General features: G+C 67.5%; 1 protein-coding gene across 1 annotated transcript; it reads right to left on the bottom strand.

The window, feature by feature from the left end:
• Nucleotides 1-261: 261 nt before the first annotated feature.
• WDR97 (WD repeat domain 97) lies at nucleotides 262-20848 on the bottom strand. Its single transcript, XM_059723460.1, has 27 exons — nucleotides 20454-20848; nucleotides 20054-20208; nucleotides 19218-19807; nucleotides 18877-18998; nucleotides 17682-18330; nucleotides 17432-17576; nucleotides 17108-17369; nucleotides 16908-16998; nucleotides 16376-16508; nucleotides 16061-16194; nucleotides 15885-15960; nucleotides 15429-15584; nucleotides 15010-15165; nucleotides 13694-14068; nucleotides 13408-13521; nucleotides 13035-13172; nucleotides 12537-12608; nucleotides 12034-12123; nucleotides 10956-11039; nucleotides 8478-8609; nucleotides 7892-8089; nucleotides 7616-7746; nucleotides 6669-6915; nucleotides 5807-5881; nucleotides 4359-4543; nucleotides 3467-3528; nucleotides 262-1247 (listed from the first exon to the last, which is right to left on the bottom strand). Exons 2-27 carry the CDS (start codon nucleotides 20201-20203, stop codon nucleotides 1045-1047), a joined length of 4770 nt encoding a protein of 1589 aa, XP_059579443.1. The 5' UTR covers nucleotides 20204-20208; nucleotides 20454-20848; the 3' UTR covers nucleotides 262-1044.
• Nucleotides 20849-20860: the final 12 nt, after the last annotated feature.

Genomic DNA, 20860 nt, shown 5'->3' with positions numbered 1-20860 from the left:
CGGGACGGGGCGGGGCCGGGCCGGGCGACAGCGCCTCGCCCGGGGCGGTTGGTGACGTCAGCGCGGGGGTGGGGCCTCGCGCCTCATTCGTGCCCTCGCAGCCACGCCCCCTGTTCCCCGCGCTCGTGCCCGTCGCGCGCCCCCGCATACACACCGTGGCCGTTGCAGCGTCACACGCACGCGCGGCGCTCCTCGCCCCAGCCCGGCCCCTCCGTGCCAGCCTGCCCCCAGCCCCGCGCTCGGGGCGCAGCTACGCGGGCAAATCGCAGCCGGAGAGAAGCCAGCCATAAAGTTATTGCGCGTTTTCCAGCTCTAATACCATAGCTGGATGGGCCTTTTGATGGCCTGCTAGCTACTGCGCAGGTGTCGCTGCACAACTCACCAGTTGGGCACGTCCAGACGTGTAATGGGTAAAGGAGGGTCTCAGTAATGAGTGGGGGCCGTGTTACACCTTCACACCCATGTCCTCGCACTCGCACCACGTGCCCCTCGCCCCCCGTCACGGTCTCTCCCCCCACCTCGTGGGTCCAGGACGGGGCGAAGCGGGGTGCAGGGGCTGCCCCACCCCCGGGCGCAGGCAGACCAGGCAGGGGAGCGGCTGGGAACTTCTCCAGAGCCCAAAGCTGGTAGCAATCTCCTCCTGCCCCTCCGCGGTCAGACCGGCCATCGGCCGTCGCCCCACCTCCGCCTCCCGGAGAAAGCACAGCCCTTCATCCCCGCCGGCTCCACGGGAGCCGCGCCGAAGACGAAGATCTTCAATGGAAACCCCAGCCTCTCGCAGCCCCCGAGCCTGACCAAACACACCCTGCCGTGAGCCGCCCACAGCCGCGTGCAACGGGAACACAGCTAGACTCCACGCAGACATCTTGCAGACAGGAAGGAGGCCTGTTGCAGGGCTACAACCAATCAGTCGCTGTTCATCACGTCCCAAAAGTGGCTGGACGACCGCCGCCGCTCTGCGTCCAGCGGCCTCTGCAGGGCATCTCGCCGGGATCGTAGCAGCGCGGGGGAAGTCAGGCTGCGACAGCCCCGCGCCGCCGCGGCTCAGGGGTAGCTGTCTGCGCGGGAGGACTTGGGGATGAAGTACTTCTGCACTCTCTGGTGCACGGCCATGGATGTCTCTCGCGAAGCCGGAGCGTGCAAGTCGTACGGGAACGGGCTTAGGGTGATTTTTGGCAGGGGCAGTCTAACAGCGTGTACAAAACCCTTCAACAAAGGCCGTGGGATGATGCGCGGGAGGTAAAACCCTGCGTACGGAGGAGACAGACAAGAACGCGTTAACGAAAAGACCCGCAGGAGAGCGTGGGCAGACCTAGCGTTTTGAAAAAGGGGGTGCAGATGGTGTGGCGCGTCGTGGCATATCACACCTGACGTATTTTCCTCCCAGTAAGAGGAACTAGAAGCTTCACTGGTATGCCAGGGGCCTGGAGCGGTATTAATCAGTTTAAGATGAACTGCAGCTCTATTGACCAGCACCCTGATTTGCTGTAGGATACATTTTGTATTCAAAACAGAACAATACAGGCAAAACTAATATTTAAAATGTTTCTTTAGTCCTGTCATCACTGGACTTCAATGTCTACCTCCGAGATGCCCAACCCAAAACTAAGCCCCCTTGAGCATCTTGCCAGTGCATCCAGTGCCTCCCTGGAAGTTACTTCCACGCCGAGCCAGCGCTCCTCTGAGCTAATGTTCGCACACCGGAGTGAATGGTTTTAGGGAGGGTTGACAACAGCCGGCAGGGCTGCGAAGCAGGAGCCACGTTACCAGGAGGAACTAGGAGGCAGCAGAATTGCAGAGGAAAGGCTAGCTCCATTAGTGGAAGTGAAGAGGGGAGAGGGTCGTTAACACCTGTGGAGTGAAGAGCTTAGGAGGAAACAGAGATGGCAATGAGCCATGAAGTCAAGGGACTCCCTCACTGCTGCTGAATGGAAATGCAGTTGGTTTTAAGCGGCAGCCCCAGATCCGCCCCTGCGGGATGGTGTCGTGGCCTCTCCCTCTCCTCATCCCATCTGTGGCCGAGGTTCCTGGCTTGGAGCATGTCCCGCACATGCAGCTGCACGCGTGCCGTGTGCCTGTCTGCCAGATGTGCGTGTTTGGGGAGGGCCTTACGGTCCACATCACACCAGCACCCAAGCGTGCAGAATGCGGCCGCGCAGGACGCGTGCACAACAGACGTCCCCTGACAACCGCTTGAGCTGCCCACGGATGTGCATTGGCACAGTCCACTGCCCCCAGCACGCTGCCTGGAGCCATCCGCTCGCTACAGCTGTGCACTCAACAGCGCACTGCCCAACATGGCCGTGTGCCCGGCGGTGACGCTTCAAAGCCAGAAAGCCCTCGTCCCCCCGAGGGGAACACGGGAAGCAGACGGGAAGTGTAGCACAGGTCCGTGACAGCACCATCCAGCCTGTGGCGGGCTGGCCTTTTTCCTGCCACGCCACAGTAGCTTTCAGGACACGGTTTTATTCTTCAGCATAAAACCTTGGCAAAGTATCTAAACAAGACAGTTTCTCTGTCCCCTGCGGACTGTTTTCCCTGGCTTCTTGCAGCCTGAAGGGAGAATCCACTCTTCATGAAACCACTGCAGCGTTGGTGCTTTGCCCTTCATTCTGGCAAACCAACCTACGGCGGGACAACCCGGACCTTGGAAATGACTGTTTTGCAAGGCCCTTCTGATGACAGCTCTCCTCACTTACAAAGGCACGACCAGCTGGGAGCAAAGCACTTCACTCCTTCCTCTTTCCAGGATCAAATCAGCTTCGTACAGCCGAAAGCAATGGGAGGCTCTGCCTCTCTGCGAGAGCTATAACACTCACGTCTGATGGCCTGGCACAGAGGAACGGAGCAGGCTGTTTGCCACCGGCTCCCCCGGCTCGGCCCCTCTGGGCTGAAGGGTGAGAAACCCCGGCAGCCGTAACCAGCTGGCAGGAGGAGAAGCCGAAGGGAAAGCCTTGTTTGCTGCTTGTGGCCTGCCATCCCAGCTGGCACGAGGGGGCGGGGGACAGCGGGGCGGACACATGCCAGCTGCTCAGCGCGGGCACAAGTCCAGATCTGCCTTAATCATTGGTGCACGGCTCATTTAGGAACCAAACCAAACCAACAATTAACTCGGAGGCGCCTGGCTGCCACTGTGGGACGTGTGTTGGGTCGATCGTGTTGCTGTTGCCCTGGTCTCCCCTCTGTGTCACCCGCTTGTGCAAACCGCAGTGCAAGCTCCCTGGGGCAGGAGCCAAGGTTTCTGCACGGCAGCCAGCACACGCGGGCCTGATCCTAAGCAGGGCTCTGATGATGAACACAGAACCAGAGATGCTTCCTGTTATAATTATACCAGGGTCGAGGAGGTAGAGAGAGGGCAAGAGACAAGAGGAAGAGAAACCTCCCCAGGAAACAGGACTGACCATGGAAGTCCCTCTCCTGGAGACTGGGGGGACCGGGGGGGATGGCAGCTGGGTCCACTACTTACGCTGCGGCGATCTCCTTCGAGCCAGAGTGTTGGTTTCTCCCAGCCGCAGGATGGCCTGGCTCCTGCCACAGAAAGAGCAGTTATTCTGTATGTCCCACGGCGCCGACGACCCACTTCTTTACCCGTGGGAGCTACTACGTGGGTCTGATGGGAAACCCCGGAGTGCCAATGCAAGGTCCTCCCCACAAAGCTTCCGCGAGTGATCGGTCACTGACATCGTATCGGACAGTGTGCCGTGTTGTAAGCACACGCGTGACCAAAGTGGCCCGTAAAACCCTGTGGGGCAGCCATATGGCTGACTTGGGGACTGCAGTGTCCAGAGGTCCCCGCACGTAGCGCTCCATCTGGCCCTTAGAGAAGGAGGCAGCGCTTCTGGGTCACCGCTCCTACGTGAAAGATCAGGGTGGCATGTTGGACACGGCCCTTACGGACAAGTGAAGGGGTTGGTGGAGGGAAGCACGGCCCACAGTGAAGAAGCAGAAGAAAAGCTGCCTGGGCACATAGGACCTGCCATCCTGGACCTGCCCTGAGGTCCCCGGGACAGCTCGGTGCCCTGTCTCCGATACCCACCAGGACCAGGTCCCTTGTCTGTACTCTGCAGCCCCTTGGATGGCGATCCCAATGCTATGGATGTCACAGCGACTCCATGGCTGCCCCTTCCCGAATTAGCTCCTCACACCCGAGCACAAATCAGCCTCTCCTCTGGGCGCCCGACAAGGAGCCGTTCCACCGGGCAGCTCTTTAGAGGGTGGAGAAACCGTCCGTCCGAACTGGGTACCGCTGTGCCATGCGACCAGGTGCCGCGACCAGGTCGCTTCCCCCATCACGCGGCTGGCTGGGAGCTGACGGGAGGGAAGGACAGAGCTATGAATCCACGTCTCCAAGAACTTACTTCCCCAGGGAGGGCAGGGCCACCACGGCGTTCGTGACGTCCTGCATCCTGGCAGGCTTCAGCCCCTCCAAGCTCCTGCGCAGCTGCATCCGACAGAAATGGTTTACAGCGTCGATGGGCTGCGCCGACGCCGCCAGGCTGCTAGCAGACGGCAGAGCCTTGCACCACGCGGTCGCCTTCTTATCCTGAAACAGGAGTCACAGGAAGGAGCAAGCTCAGGGAGGGCAGCGGCTCTGAGCCTGGCGCCCACTGGAGCGATGGTGCTAAAAACATTCTCCGAAAACACCAGCTCCGCGCTCAGCAGCCGTCAAACCAGCAAACGCGTCAGGGAGGATGAAGGAGGGGATTGGGAACAAGGCTGAGAGTATTGTGATGCCCCTTTATAAACCCACAGGGCATCCACATTGTGAATCCTGCACCCAGCTCTGGTCCCTTCGTCTCCAAAAGGAGATAGGAGACCTGGGGAAGGTGCAGGGAAGGGCAGCAAGGACAAGGACCAGCATGAAGGGGCTTCCCTAGGAGGAGACTCACGAGGCCAGGCCTGGGCAGTCCAGGGAAGAGGTGCTGGAGGGGGCAGGAGAAGGGTCCACAACACACGCAATGGGGAAGAGAAAGTCCCTGGGATTTATTACTGACTGTCTGTCACCAGACAGGGACGAGGGTCACACGTGGACCGAGCAGGTGGCAGTTTAACACGAACACCAGGGAGGTCTTTCCCCCCCAACATGGCATTAAAGGGGGTCTCGTGGCCCCAGGGGTGGTGGGAACTGAGAGCTCAGCCACATGCACCCGGGCTTGGACACGTGCGTGGAGGAAAGGGGATCGATCGGTGGCTCTGGGGCAGGGAGCGAGGGGCACAGCCTCTGCATCACCCTGCCTGGACCTCAGCGCTGGGGGCTGCAGGGAGAGGAACAGGGGAAAACCTTGCTTGGACCCGGTCACTCTCCCTGCAGCTCCGCTCTTTGGGCAAAACGGACCTGGCGTCTGACCCCAGACGTGGCCGCGCTGATGCTCTTATGCTTCATTAGACCCCTGAGTGTGGGAGGCCACGGGCACGTGGGGTGCAGCACATCCCAATACAAAGGGCGGTGTTGGTCATACTGCAGGAAGAGACCCCTACGCGGTGACAGGAAAATCCAGGAGGCAGAAGCCACCATACGAATGTGCAGCACCATCCCCGCGGCGTCTGCCCCGCAGAGCCCTTCCACACAGGCTGCCAGGGTTGCCGGCTCCGGGCCAGCTTTGTTGGTCTGCTTGGAGCACAGGTACAGAGAGGGCTTGGTCTGTGCCTTCCCCCATCTGTGCCCAGCTGCATGCACTGCTGGTGCCCCTCTGATACCAGGGGCTCAAGCCACAAGCACGTGGGGAAGGAAGGGAGCAGCTGGGCCACCACGAGGACCTGCCCGGCGGCTGGGCGGCAGAGACTTCTCCAGGGCTGGGGCTCTCACCTTTGGGCTGCTGCCAAGGATGTGCTTTCTTCCCGGCAGAGCCTCCTCCAGATCCAAACCGCTCCGCTGGTGATCCTGGGCAGACAGAAATAACCCGTCAAGACCCAACGGCCCCATCCCCACTCCGGACCCCGGGCAGGATGGCACGGGATGGCTCCTGCTCAGCGCGGACCAGCTGCACCGGCCCCGAGGCTGCCCCAGGACCCTTCCCCAGGATGAACCAGCCTGATCGCAGCAGCTGCAGGCAAACAGCAGGAGAGGAAGTGCAGGCGCTGGCCAGGCCAGGCCAGGCCTTCATCGGGAAGCAGACAGCCGAGAGCCCGCCGCTGGGAATTGCGGCGACCCTGTGCAGGGCACCGCAGTGTGCTAGGGGCTGCAGCACGGGGAAGATGCCTCCCTGCTCTGAGAGCTCATGGGCAAGGCATAGGCAGGAGGTGGGGGGCATTCAGGCAGCCAGATTCAGCTCAGCGGGGCAGTTTGTGCTCCATTTGACACCCCCAGAGCGTCGCTGCTAGGCAGTGCCATTGGTGTGGGGGAGAGGGCCGGCTAGGACCCCCTGTTACACCCCCAGACCAGCTCCCTCATCTTCAGCTCAGCTAGTCCCTTCCCTGCATCGGGGCCCTGCCCGCTCCATGCACGCTGCAGCCCCTCGCCCTGCCGACACCCCCAGGCTCTCCATCTGCAGAGCCACTTCCCTCCTGGGGTCTGGGCCACTGCTGCAGGAGGCCGGTGGAGCCCCTTGCTGCCCCTGGCCCTCTTGCCAGGGCTACTTGGTCCTCCGCCAGGGATAGGAAACCCAACCCTGCCCGCGTCCAGTGTTCAGCGGGGCGGGGGGCACCTGCGATCAGAAGAAGCGCCGCACCTGGAAGCTCTGCATCACGCCTTCCAGCCACTGCGCGCACCGCCGCCGCAGCACCGCCTTGCTGACCTCCTTCTCCGCAGAGAAGTCCCAGGAGTCCATCTCCACGTAGAAGTAGCTGCGCGGATCCTGCAGGCCCAGCTCCAGGAAGAGGTCCTTCACGGGGCCCCTGGGAGCAGAGCAGGGGGAGGCGAGGGGCTGAGGATGCCAGGAGAACCGGGTGCTGACCCCCCGCATGGCTGGTCCCCAGCTGGCAGGGACAGTCGGGGCTTTCAGACATCGTCGTCCTCCCCACTGCATGGAGGAGGCTGGAGCTGCGTGTCCTGGTGCCCTGCACGGCCAAGGGGAAGGGTCTTTCCTCCCTCGGGCTGCTGCAGGCTGTGGTTGCCGAGAGCCCAGGCTTCTCCGTGTCTGTCCTGCTCTGGGCAAGACCCCCTCACCACCCAGCCCCGAAATCTACCCCTTCTCCCTGCTCCAAGCACCCGCAGCAAACTGTGCATGGGGCTGTGCTGAATCCCCGCTCCTTTCCTGCCCCCCGTTCTGCCCTGGAAAACACCCATCGATGGAGGCATGAGGATGGCTGAGCCCCAGGCCAGAGCTCAGAGCCCCCCGGTCCCCGCGGTTATGGCTCGAAGGGCGCAGGGACAGCCACGCCATGGGCAGCAGCCAGGACAGGGCTACTTCCCAGCTTCGGCCGTTGTGACTTCCCCTGCAAAGCTCAGGACCCTGCCAGCGACTAGGGGCTAGCCGGGCCAATGTCCCTCATGCCTATCCTGCGACCACAGCACCACGTACGCCAGCTCAGGAGGGGCCAAACCCGTCACCCAGTGCTCCTCATGCCCACGCCCGGCAGCCAAAGCCCAAAGCTCCCTCCGGCCTCAGGGAAAAGACTTCCCCGGACACCTCCGTGGCTCCGTGCCCCAGCCCATCCACCCCGCCGGTCCCCCCACGCGCCCCGCACTTGCCTGCGGGTGACGGGCGTCTGCAGGAAGCAGGCCATGAGCTCCACCAGCAGCTCCTTGCTGTCTCTGCAGAAGGCCAGGAGGGCACGCAGGGCAGCCAGCACAAACTTCCTTTGAGTCTGTGCCGCGCGGTGGAGAGAAGGCAGGCCGAGCGTGAGCCGGCCCCGATCCTGGGAGAGCGGGCAAGACCCCCAGCGCGGCGCGGCAGAGCGCAGCACAGCGTAGCACAGCGCAGCACGGTGCGGGAGAGCGATCGGGGCTCACCTGCAGCGTGGGTGGGTCGCTTGGGTTCAGCGCGGCAAGCAGGGCAGCGTGGACCTCGCCGCCGTCCTCTGCACCCAGGTGCTCGCGCAGCGCCAGGACGGCGCTGACTATATCCGTCTTGGCAGCGTACCCAGCAGCAGGCAGCACCTCCAGCAGCTTCCTCACCACCTCGCTCACGCTCAGGTCCGGTGGGAAGCCCTGGCAAGGAGGAAGGGAGCGTTTCAAGGAGCCTCTCTGCCTGTGACTTTCACCAAGCAAGCCTGGGGGTGCCCAGGTTGCGGGGGTGTGGAGGCATGCCCATGAAGCCAGGCCACGACCACCTCGCCTCCTGCCACGGCTGTGCAAAGCGGCACTGCTGGCCCCGGTGACCACAGTCCAGTGCGGGATGGCAGCAAAATCACGCCTCGCACAAGGACTTGGCTCTGCCCAGCCTCACGGCCCTGGGCAGCCATGAATGGGGCGACCCGCAGCCCCTCCCGTGCGGCAGCCCGGGGGGCTTCAACCCGCCTGCCAGAGGGGCAGAAGCGGGGCAGGGGCTTGCTGCGGCGGGCTCCCCATGGTCTTGTCCCCGTGGCGTGGGTCTCACCATGGAGCGGAGGCGGTGGTAAACCTGCTCGAACCACTCCGCGTCCTGGAACGGCAGCAGGAAGGGCGGCACGGCACCGTCCTCGGGGAACGCCGGCTCCTCCAGCTCCGTCAGGAAAACGCTTGGCCCGGGCTGCAGCAGAAGGGGACAGGAGGAGCAGCTGGGGCTGGAGCAGCAGGCGGCACTGCCGGGTGCTGGCAAGCCTTCCCCGTGCCCCCCAGCACCGACCCTGCTTGCCTGCCTGTCCGTGTCCCTGGCAGCCCTGCCATGCCAGCCCTGGCCCCTGCGCATGGCTCTGCCCTGCCCGCCGGGCAGCATCGGGGCCGCGGGCACGAGGACCGATGGGCGAGATGGAGCCGAGCGGATCGCCGAGGTGCGAGTGGCTCGGTGGGGGACACCCTAGCGGACACGACGAACAAGCTGGTCCTTCGCACAGATCGAAGACCGCTGCCCCGTGCAACCAAGCACTCCTCGACGGGTCTGAGCATGGCGGGAGGTGGCGGCGAGCGATGCAAGGGCTCCTGGGGCCGGGGAGAGGGTGCCCGGGCCAACCTGGCCCGTCTGCCCCACGCGAGTAAGAAGGAGGAGACAAGCAAGCGCCAAAGGCTGCGATGAAGGACCTATCCGGCTGCCGGGATAAGCAAGGCTGGAGTGCTTCCCTGCAAGAGCTGTGCTGCGAGCGCCCTTCCCAACAGCCCGGAAGACAGGCCACGAGGCTGGCCGTAAAAGCCACTGGATCCGGCCCGCTCGGGACAGAGGGAGCCAGCAGCCAGGGCAGGGTGGCCCCATCACAGGTCCGCCTCGAGACTCGGTTCAGCAGGAGCGGTGCTCAGTGCCAAACGCACCGGTACGGCACAAGATGGCCGGCGGGGCGATGCGGTGCGGTGCGATACGCACCCCGACTCAGCCACGGGGACCGGGTGTAGGCACCACGCGTCTGCCCGCGACACGCGGGCAGAAACTCGAGGTCCTGCGGGAGGGCACGGCTGCGGGTCCCGCGCTCTCGCCGACGAGACGGCCCAAGAACTACTGGCGACGGCTTCGGGACACGGACAAGCGATCAGCCCCGATCCAGACGGAGCAAGAGGAACCGAGAGACGTTCCCGAGCCGGCCGCAAAGCCACAGCTCCGCAACCGAAAAAGAGAACAGCTTGGCCTTGGGCCCTTCCTGGCTCCGTGCAAGAGCGACGGCGACCGTCAGAAGCAGGCGTGCAGCGCGGAGACCCGGGGAGAGGAGGGACCGGCCTGGCCCCGAGCCACGGGAGAAGCCCCGCGGCGCAGAGGACCGAGGAGGGAGGGTGATGACGAAGATGTTGCCGCCTATCCCACCCTGCCCCGAAAGGCCGTGCCGGGGGAAAGGCCACGTCCCAGGCTGGCAGAGCTGTGGCCAATACGGCATTTTTTAAAGCGTGTCGGGAACCAAGGAAGCCCAGGCCGTGGTTTATGAGACGGAGAAGGTAACGAGGGTCCCCGAGGATGCAGCCGGGCTCCGCGTCCGGACGGCGGCAGGGCCACATACTTGTGTCCCGCGAGGGGGAAGCACCTTGCGTTCCCCTGGGGACCGAGGAGGGCACGGGACGTCGCTCCTCAGACACAAACCCCTCTCCAGCCGCAGGCCGGGGACACCCGTGTCACGCAGGACGGTCCCGCAGCGAGGGGAGGCCTGCCCGTCTGGGTCCTGCGTGGTTCGAGGCAGGAGGGACAGGAGCCCCGGGCACCGCTAACAGGGGCTGCCAGGACCTGCCCTGCACAGCACATTGGCACCATCCCTGAGGAGACGTGGCAGGGGGTTTAAGCCTCCCCCAGAGGCGCTGGGTGTTAGGGCTGGGGCTGGGCTGTGCCAGTGCTCCTGCTGCACCGACCCGCAGGGTCCGGGCTGGAGGCTCAGCCCCACGCTGCACTGGGCATTTCCCCCCTGCTCACACTGGTCTGGACTGGGAGATTTTGCTTTCCTCTGCCTCAGCCTGGGCTCTCTGCAGCGCCCACGAACCCCGGCAGCAGCAGGACGTTGGCGGCCGCGGCCCCCTGCATCCCGGAGCGATGCCTGGGGCTGTCAGAGGGGACTGTGTCGTGCAGCTGCGAGGTTGGACACGGGTTTGCTGGGGTGGGGGGTTTGGACGGGGCTGATCCTGCATCAGGCAGAGGCTGGGCTGGATGCGACCCCGCAGCTCCCTGCCAGCCCCGCGGCTTTGTGAAGAGACCTGAGCTACCCCGCTGCACCCCCTTTGCTAGGTCCAGGCTGACACTGGGGCCCCCGACTGCATCGAACAGCGCCAGCTTCTCCGCACAACCAGAGAGAGGCGCACGACGCGAGGGGCAGACGACCGTGCCCCAGAACCGGCCCACGGCTCAGCGCCGCAGGGCGACAGTCGGGGCTCAGCAAGACGCGGTGGGACCGCCAGGCAGAAGCCAAGGCACGAGAGGCCTGGGGGCTGGGGGGCAGCAGGGAGGGGACCGCGGCACAGGAGAGGCGCTCACCTGGGGCTGGGCGGGCTGCGGCCGGTCCGGCTCCGAGGGGGAAGCACGGGGCAGCGCACGGCCTGGCACGCTGCACGGCACTGGCTTCTCCGTTAAATCAGAGAGAGGCAGGTTAGGAGCGGGGCCGCCGGGGGCCAGTGGCAGCACCTGGATGTCAGCTCCCAGCACGGCTGGAGGGATGGGGATGGGGATGGGGACGGGGTGCTGGCCCGGGCCAGGTCTGTGCGCAGACCGGCTCCTCCCAGAGCAGAGCCCAGGGCCCCGGCGCCACAGGGCAGAGAAGCCACCTGGACGGCGTGGGTCCCGGGATCCCCTGCCGCCAGGGGCTGGAGCAGGAGGCTGCACCTGGGGCTCGGAGCGGCTGTCGGCTGCAGCTCCGCTCTGTCCAGCCCCTGGCCCTGAGGTGCTAGGCTGGGCCCCGGCCCCCAGATCCTCCCATCCCCTCGCCAGAGCAGCCGCCAAGCCCCCAGCAAAGCCCCAAGCATGGCTGGGATGGGCACGAGCAGCAAGAGCAGGGCTCCCTTCCCCAGCACTGCCCTTGCTCAGCTGGCTCCGCCGAGCCATTCCCATGCTCTCGGCAATGCAGAGGCCAAGCCTGGGAACGGGCCGGGGCGAGGGCACTGGGCAGAGGGCGGGCAAAGCCAGGAGAGCGCAGCAACAGCGGGAGCGGACGGACGAGGAGGCTGAGACCAAACGGGACCCACGGGGAAGAGGCGGGTGCGAAGGCAGATGAAGCCCAGGACGGGAGCTCCGTGCATGGATGCTCACGTGGGTCAGGGCAGGCTCTGGGGCTGGAACAAGCGCGTGCCCTAGTGAAGCAGGAGCGGGCAGGATCGTCCCGTTGGCTCCTGGGAGCCTGTCCCATGCTCTGGGCGACAGGCAGGTGAAGAGCAGGGCAGGGAAAGGGGCCGAGGGCTCTGGCCAGAGCAGGGCAGGGGCGGCGAAGCCAGGGGTGCAGATGGGAGGCACAGGCGGAGCGGCGGGAGAGCTGATGGCAGCGGTGCAAAGCCAGGCAGGTGCAAAAGCACTGGGGATGTGATGCGAAGGCGGGACAGGAGCCCCGTGCACAGACGCTCACCTGGACCTGGAGCTTGAAGACGGAGGCGTGGAAGGGCATGTGGGCTCGTGCGCTCCGTGGCGCACGCGCTGGCAGGGGCAGCGGCACTGGCTTTGGGTCACAGACAGACACGCGTTAGGAGCAGCCTGGAGCCAGCAGCGAAGCCAGGGGCGCACAGCGAGGCAGGGGTGGCGCTAGGGGGGGCCGGAGCCCTCAGGGGCCGTGCGCACGGTGCAGGCTCAGGGCTCCCCGCCCGGCAGCCAGCCCAGAGCAGGGCTATTCGTGGGGCTCCGAGGAGCCGGGCCGGCTGCCGCCCGGTCCGAGCCATCAACCCCGGGATCCTTCCACGTCGTCCCCAGGGAGGCGTGAAGACCCCGCCGAGCCTCCAGCAAAGCAAGCGGGGAGGCACAGGAGGCAGGAGGAAGCAAGAGCAGGAGCGGGCACGGGAGGCGCGACGCAGCCGGGCAGGTGCGCGGGCACCAGGGCAGGCGGCCGGGAGGGGAGCTCCGCGCACGGTCGCTCACCTGGGTCGGGGCCCCGGGGGCGTGGGAGGTCGTGCGTCCCAGGGAGCTCTCCGACACAGGCTCCGACACCGGCTTTGGGTCACAGACAGAGAAGCACGTGTCACGAGTGGGGAGCCTGGGCCGAGCCCGGCACTAGTCAGAGCAGAGCGGGGCCGGCGAGGGCAGGACGCAGAGACGGGGCAGGGGAGATCGAACCGGGGCAGAAACCAGCACGGCCAGGACAGGGGCAGGGGAGGGGCCGGGTCTGCGCCCCAGCCTGCGCCGCGCCGTGCTTTGCAGCCGGTGGGGAGACCCAGGGCAGGTGCGGACTCTGGAGACCGTCTCCAGCCTGCCCGGCCCCGTGGCCGTGGGGGCAGCTCTGGTTTGGGTCTGGGTGGAGGTGCCAGGCAGGACGTGCCAGCAGCTCCCTTCACCCCTGCAGCTGTGGGCAGCTCTGGCCCGGGGCCGTGAGGTCTGGTCCCACTCCCCTGTCCACACCCGGCGTCGGGTCCTGCTCACCTCCACGAACCAGGACGTGCTGGATGCTGTCTGGATGCTTTCCTCCTCCTCCTCCTCCTCCTCTTCTTCCTCTTCCTCCTCCTCCTCCTCCACAGACCAGCACTGGTGCTGGGCAAGGACCTCTCCACTCCCCAGCTCCTGGCGGGGAACGGGGAGCTACCTCAGCGCCTCTCCCTCTCTGAGGCTCAGGGCCAAGGGGCTGCGGTGTCGGCCGGCCGCCGGAAGGAGCCTGGGAAGGGTCTCGTGACCCCCCGAGCTGCAGGGACACGGGGCTAAACCGGGGAGGCAGCTGGGCAGGATGCCCCAGGAGGTGCTGAGACCCTTCAGGGGAGGCCCAGGGCTGGGGGAGCTCCAGGAATGGGCCCCAACGTACCTGCGGCACGTCCAGCTGCAGCCCCTCATGCACCGAGCCCTGCTGCTCCCACAGCTGCCTCACTGCCACCGAGTTGGGGAGGTAGCCGGACGACAGCCTGGGCAGCATCGGGTCCTGCGAGCAGGGGGGGCGTGGGTCACCGGGTGCCGGCATCACCGCCCCAGCTAGACCCCCACCCACCTCCCGCCCCAAGGCACGAGGGCCAGCACACGGCTGCCGGGAAGGAGTGTGGCAGCCCAGCTACGGCCGGGACAGGCCAGAGGGGTGGCTGGCTTGGTGGCCTCACCTGGATGTTGGTGAAGGACGTAATTTGGGAGGGGAAGAAGCCTTTGATGAGCTGCGGTGCGGGCGGGAGCTGGAGGCTTCTCTGCATTTGGGCCCGGGGGGTGCTGAGCACAGGCACCGAGACAGCTCGGGGAGGGCTCCTGCGCGGGCGAGACTCCCGGGCCTTCAACAGGGCAGCGTCGGTGGCTGGGACCTTGGGGCAAAGGGTGGCTGCAGTGTGCACCAGGGAGTGTGCAAGCACCTGCTCTACCACTGCACAGTGCACCAGGTAACGTGTAAGCATGCATTGTACCACTGCAGTGTGCACCAGGGAGCATGTGAGCACCACTGTACCACCGCACGAGACACCAGGGGCATGCAAGTGCCCACTGTACCACTGCAGTGTGCACCAGGGAGCGTGTGAGCACCACTGTACCACCGCACGAGACACCAGGGGCATGCAAGTGCCCACTGTACCACTGCAGTGTGCACCAGGGAGCGTGTGAGCACCTGCTGTACCACTGCACGATGTACCAGGGAGTGTGGGCACTTAAAAATGTGCTCCAGCAGGCGAGGGGGGGGCGGCGGCCTTTAATTAGCACAGCTCTTGGAGGTGCACTAATTAAAATGCCCAGAGCATCATGTGTATCAGCATCTCCGTGCTGAAAAAAGGTGGCAGGGTGCTTTAACTAAAGCTCCAAGAACCAGCTTTAGTTAAAGCGCCCCCGCCACCATTTTTAAGTGTGGGGACACAGATACACGTGACAGTGCAGCCCGTTGGAGTGTGGTAATTGCCACGCTCCAGCAAACTCCATTCATCAAATCTGCTCTAATGCGCTGTAATTACGCAGCGTTGGAGCAGCCTCCCTGCAGGTGCGCAAGAGCCCCGTGTGAGCATGCACCGCACCCCTGCATGATGCACCAGGGAGTGTGCAAGCACCCCCAGGCCACTGCAGTGTGCACCAGGGAGCGTGCGAGCACCCAGTGGGTGGGGAGGTGTGCAGCACAGAACATGAGGGGGGAAGAGCTCTCACCCCTGGAAACACCACTTCACACCCAGCCCTGTGCACACGCCCCTTCCACATGCATGCACACGTATCCACCTTCTCCATCACATGCCCATCACCTGTGTGTGCCAGTGGTGCGTGCACGTGCACGCGCGCACACACACACACGCAGGATCCCATTCCTGCCAGGAGCTGGGAAGACCTGGGAGAGAAACACGCGTGGCAGCCACTCCAGAACCCCGCGCCACGCCGTGCACTCCTGCCCGCCCGGCGCCCGCCTTCCAGCAGCGGGGACAAGCCCTTGCCCGTCCGCCCCGAGCGCCCACCACACCTGCAGCTCCTGCCCTGCCGCCTCGTCCGCGGGGGGCTCCGGGAAGGCCCCCAGGAACGTGTCTAGAGCTTGCAGGTCCCCGACGGCCCAGGGGTCGGCTCCATGCAGGCAGGCCTCCAGCACGCGGTCCGCGTCGAAGGCGTCTTGCTCAGGAATCTGGGGAGGCGCGGGGGGCACTTTCATCACTTGCGGGTCCGTGCCGGCTGCGCCCATACCCAGCTGACCAGGTCGTACCAGCAGCCCCTGCCACCTTCCCACCACATTGGATTCAGGGCGCAGTGGGTGTCCAGTGCTGGGAGGCCGAAGACCCCCCACCCCATGGAGCAGCAGCCAGATCCCCCTCCCCACGCAGCAGCTTGTTGCACGCCCCGGCTCTGCTGCGTCCGAGCCCACCCAGCCCCTGCCCTCCTGGGAGGCACCTGGACGCGGAGCTGCTGCCCATAGAGGATCTGCAGGTACCGCTCAAAGGCCTCGTCCCGCAGCTCCTGGCTGAGTTGCGGCGGCCGGCCGGCCCTCAGCTTCCCCTCACGCAGCAGCTGCAGGTCCAGGTCCCGCGCGGCCAGCTGGGCACAGGCCTGGGGGCAGCAAGAGGTGGCCGCTGGCATCAGGCTGCTCTGGGGGGCCTTTGGCAGAGCCCCTGGCACCAGCTCCTGGGGGAGGCTGGAGCACAAAAGGGCACTGTGGTCACCGCGCAGCCACCCCCCTCCACTGCACCCCAGGGTGCAACAGGGCCCCCGCCATGGTGAGGACCCTGCCTCCAGCTGGGAAGGGGGCACAGAGCCTGGAGAGACCCTGCGTGGCTCTGCCCGGCAGCGACGGGGGCTGAGCGAGGTCCCGTCCAGCGCAGGGGCCGTCGCCCACCCTACAGCCAGTACCTCCTCCATCTCCTGCTGCTCCCGCGCGGGGTCCTGGCACGCCGGGAGCTGCCAGCGGAGCGTGGGCAGGCGCAGCCTGCGGGAGAGGGGCAGGCCGTCAGCACGGCTGGGTGCCCCGGGGGCAAAGCCAGGATGCTCGGGGCCCAGGGCAGATGCTCCCCCGGAGCAGCGCTCACCGGCCTGCGGGTGTCGGGGCCTCCAGCTGCAGCCCCGCTGCAGGGTCCCAGGGCAGAGGCTGCAGCAGGGCATCGGCCACGGACACGGACAGCGTCGGGTCCTGGGTGGGCTCCACAAACCTCCTGCACACCAGCTGCGGGAGACGAGGGCCCCGAGTCCCGCTGGCCGCAGCGGGGCAGCTGGCAGGGTGTGGGGTGGGCAGCGCAGGGGGCATCAGCTCAACATCTCCCCACCCCTCTGGACACCGCCGTGGGGGACACCCAGCCCAGAGCTCTGCCCCCGCGCCTGCCCCGGGGGGAGTCGGTCTCGGGCACCTTGAGCAGGTAGGACCGGGGCAGGTACTTGCTGTGCTGGATGCGGTAGAGGTGCCGCTCGATGCCCACCAGCAGGTCCCCGTGGTCGTTGGCGAAGGCCAGGCTGTGCGGGATGGTGTTCAGCTTCAGGTGCCTGCGGGGGCAGCAGTGGCCGGAGGTGAGCACCACGCGTGGGCTCCCTGGGGCAGGATCAGGCCCACCCAACCCCCCGGACAAACCCTGTGCGTGACCTCGGAGCCGCACGACGCAGCGCCCGGGATACAGCTGCAGCCCCCAGCGCCTCGCGGGGAGATCGAACCCCCGCACGTGGAGCGGGAAGGCGGGGGGCAACAGGCAGCTCGGACGGCAGCATGGAGGGGGGCAGAGTCCGTAACAAGGGGCACGCTGGGCTCCAGGACCCCGAGGCAGAGGGAAACCGGGAGAGTGGGAGGACGGGGGCACGGAGGAGGAGAGCACAAGGGCAGACAAGGGGAGACCCCAGCCCGGCCCAGCCCCCCAGCACCGGGGCGCAGGGACGGGGGCCCGGCCTCACCGCAGCAGCTGGTTGCGGCGGTTCCAGACCTTCACCGACCCGTCCCGGCTGGACGAGGCGAAGAGCTTCAGCCGGGGGCAGCAGCAGAGGCCTGGGGGAGAGGAGCGGCCGTGACCCGGGGTGTCCACCAGCGCCGAGCGCCTGGCCGGGGGGCTCAGCACCCCCTGGCCAAGGGAGCTCGGGGACACCGCCAAGCCCACCGGTGATCTCGTCCAGCGGGTCGTCCTCGGGCGGGTGGCGCCGGCGGGCGCGGGCCTGCAGGTCGTAGTGGGCGACGCGGTACGTGGCGCTCTCGGGGTCGTGCAGGGCCACGGCCAGGGTGCTGCCCAGGGCGCACATGTGCAGCACGGGGTGCGGGCAGGCGAAGCGCAGCAGCGGGCTCAGGCAGTCCTCGGCGTAGGGGAAGACGCGCCACACCTGCACCACGCAGTCCTCGCCTGCGCGGGGGCGACACCGCTGCTCCTAGACCCCCCTCCCCTCCAGGCACGGGGGTCTCGCCGGGGGCAGGGCGGGGGCTCACCTGCGGACACGAGGGCGCTGCGGTCGGGGTAGGCGGCGAGCGCGGTGACCCCCCGCGAGCCGTGCGCCTCCAGCCGGCACTGCACCCGGCCCGAGAGCCAGTCCAGCACGCACAGCCGGCCGTCCTCGCACCCCACCACCGGCAGGTACCTGCCGGCGACACGCACCCTTGGCCTGCGCCGAGACCCTGCGCCCAGCGGCAGCCAGGCCAGCCCGTGCCCCAGAGCACCCCGCGTCCCTGGGCCGGGCGCTCACCGGTTCTTCTCCTGCAGGTGCACCGGGAGCCGGTACCAGTGCTTGCGGTCGCCGTGCTGCTCCAGCACCTCCCGCCAGCGGGCGAGGGCCGCGGCGCCGTCCGCCACGTGGCTGTAGAGCAGCAGGGAGCAGGCCCGGGCGGGGGCCGGCCCCACGCGCTGCACGGCCATGGGGCTGACGGCCGCGTTGGCGCGCAGCAGCTCGCCGCCCTGCAGCAGCACCAGGAGGGTCTCGCGGGGCAGACAGTAGGCCGCGTGCAGCACCGTGCGCGGTGGCTCGACCCGCAGCACAGACAGCACCTGCCCGGTGCCGGCGGCCACCAGGCGCACGGCCGCGTCCCCGCAGACGCACACGGCCCTCAGCGGGAAGCCGGCGCCCGGGGCGGGCACGTGCAGCTGCGTGACGGCGGCGCCCAGCCGCGTGTGCAGGGTGTACAGCTCGTTCACCCGCCACAGGTCCACGGCGCTGCCGCCCAGCGACACCAGGCAGCCGCTCCCGGCGGGCGCCTGCAGCCGCGCCACGGGCCCCTCCACCGCCACCTCGTCCACCTGGTCCGCCGTCTGCAGGTGCCAGGTGCGCAGCGTCCCGTCCTGCGCGGCCGACAGCACCAGCGGCCGCTGCGGGTACGCGGTCAGCGCCGTCACTGGGCCTGCCAGGCGGGAGGGGGGGCTGGGCGGGGGGCCGGTGCCAGGCAAGGGCCGTCGTGCCCGGGGTCCCGGCTAAGGGCTACGTGCACCCCCGAAATCCTGTGCCCGCGCTGGGCCCTGCACCTCCAAAAAGAGGTGGAAGGAGGGAGAGGGTGCAGAGAAGGGCAGGAAGGACGAGGAGTGGCTCGGGGGGGCTTCCCTAGGGACGAGGGGCACATGTGGGCTGAGCAGGCGGCAGTTTAACACGAACACCAGGAAGGTCTTTTCCCCCCCCGTTAAAGTGGGGCTCGTGGCCCCAGGGGCGGTGGGAGCCGAGAGCTCAGCCACATGCACCAGGGCTTGGACACGTGCGTGGAGGAAAGGGGCATCGGGGGCTCTGGGGCAGGGAGCGAGGGGCACGGCCTGCATCGGCCCTGCCTGGACCTCAGTGCTGGGGGCTGCAGGGAGAGGAACGGGGGAAAACCCTGCTCGGCCCCGCTCTCTGCCCCAGTTTGACACCCAGGACCGGACAAGGTGGACCTGGCTCTGCGCAGCTCCCGTTTGCTCACCCGTGTGGCCCACGAAGATGGTGCGGATGAGCCAGTCCTGGTCCCAGACCTTGATGGTGGTGTCACGGGACGCCGTCACCACGCACGCCTCCTCCTCGCAGTACACCAGGTCCGTGATGGCCCTGCCAAGAAACACCGTGAGCGGCTGCCCTCGGCCGTGCTGCTCGGGGATGCCCGAGGCAAGGGCGGGCACCACAGAGACCCCAGGGACCGTGGGCAGGATGGACGAGGGGCCTGGTCTGCCTCCTCCGGGGCACAACCCGCGGCTCAAGGGAGGTACGTGCGAGCGGCAGTGCAACGCCGCCTCCACCCGGGTCCTGCCAGCCCCCAGCTGCCCGCACCTGTTATGCAGCTCCCTGCAGAAGGCCGTGAGCTTCCCGTCCAGCACGTCGAAGACGGCCACGCCAGTGCCACAGACGGCGAAGCAGCGCCGGGGGCCGCCGGGGCCAGCGTCCAGGGCCAGGTGGGTGAGAGCGTCCGTGGGCGCCAGGCCCTGCTGCACAGTGGCTTCGCAGTGCAGCTGGCGGGCGCCGTAGCGGAAAGCCCAGAGGGAGAGGCAGCCGTCGGCGCCCGTCAGCACGCGCTCCAGCTCGGGGCTGTAGAGGCAGCAGCGCACGCCGTGCGGGGCCGGCGCGACCGAGAGCGGCCGGAAGGCAGGGTCCAGCACCTGCAGGCTGCCGCCGCCCCAGGCCACGAAGACGTTGGGGGCGGCAGCGTGGAGCAGCCCCTCGAGCGGCGCCGGAGCGCGGACGCAGCCGTCGTCCCAGCCGTCGGCGCCGTGCAGGTGCAGCTGGCCCCGGGCGTCCAGCACCACGAAGCGCGTGGCCCGGCTGTCGTAGGCCACGTGGCGCACGGCGTCGGGGAAGGACAGGTGCTGCACGTGCTGCAGGCCGTGGGCCAGGCGGGCCGGCTGCAGCTCCTGCTTCGTCAGCTGCGGGGAGGGGACGGGACGGGACGGGGACGGGGACCGTGTCACCGCGCTGACCCCCGTGGGGCCCTGGCCCAGCAGCGAGCCCCCCACGCCCGTCCCAGCGCAGCCCCCGGCTGGCACCGCGGCACGGCCGAGCCCAGCGCCCACCTCCGCGGGGCAAAGCTGCGCCCCGGGGGGCTCTGGAGAAGAGCTGGGCACCGCAACAGCTGCCCGGGCAACCCCCCCCGGCCCTGCTCCCACCAGCACCTTCTCCACGGCCTCCGGGAGGGCAGCCTGGAGCAAGGCCCAGCGCCGGCAGGCTCGCCTCCCCGGGGTCATCTCCTCGTCCTCCTCCTCCGCCTGCACCGGCTCCTGGCTCGCCGGCGGTCGTGGGCCCTGGTCCCCCATCACGGTCATGGTGGCTGCAGGAGGAGGGTGCCGTCAGTCCCTGCCCACCCACCCCTGGGACCCCCGGCTGCTGCCCCACAGCCCAGGGGTGGGTGGGTGGGTGGGTGCTGGGGGCAGCCCACGGCACCCAGGCAGGGGACGCTTCCCCGCTGCTCCCACAGGCTGGGACGAGCCGTGGGCGCAGGGCCAGGGCGCTCGGCCCACCCATGTGCTCGCACCCCCTGCACGCCCCGACACGCGGGGCCCGTCCCGCACCCACCTGCGGCGGTGCCGGTGCTGCTCTGCGCCCGGCTCCAGCCCTGCTGGTTGCCGCGGAGACAGTTCTGTTTACGGCCACGGGACGTGGTCTGCCGGGACTGGGGTGCTGCGTGGGAGCGGGGCTGGGATGCCCTGGGGCTCGGCCACGGCTATGGCGGCAGGATCCTGCCCAGACGAGGGAGGTCAGCCGCGGGGCCCCCGCCGCGCCCTGCCCCAGGACACTGCTGTTACTCGGATCCCCGTGGTGGCCCTGTGGCCCCAGGCAAGGCCCTGGGTGGGCAGCCGGGGACCCACGGCAGAGTGGGGGGTGCATAGGATGCCCGGGGGTCCACCCCCCAGTCATTGCCCCTGCCCGGGTCTGCCTCCATGGCCCAGCTCAGCCCACACGAGCCCCAGTGCCCCCGGGAC

This window comes from Alligator mississippiensis, chromosome 3 (assembly GCF_030867095.1).
Source record: "Alligator mississippiensis isolate rAllMis1 chromosome 3, rAllMis1, whole genome shotgun sequence".
Classification (NCBI taxonomy): domain Eukaryota; kingdom Metazoa; phylum Chordata; order Crocodylia; family Alligatoridae; genus Alligator; species Alligator mississippiensis.
Note: the sequence above shows the minus strand (reverse complement) of the source record. Positions and strands in the feature narration are given on the sequence as shown.

Coding starts and splice junctions, on each gene's coding strand:
- WDR97 (XM_059723460.1), bottom strand. CDS start 20,203: ATGACCGTGATGGGGGACCAGGGCCCACGACCGCCGGCGAGCCAGGAG. Junction 12,609..13,034: donor GCACGTCCTGGTTCGTGGAG/GTGAGCAGGACC, acceptor TGTGACCCAAAG/CCGGTGTCGGAGCCTGTGTC. Junction 12,124..12,536: donor CCCCCGGGGCCCCGACCCAG/GTGAGCGACCGT, acceptor TGTGACCCAAAG/CCAGTGCCGCTGCCCCTGCC.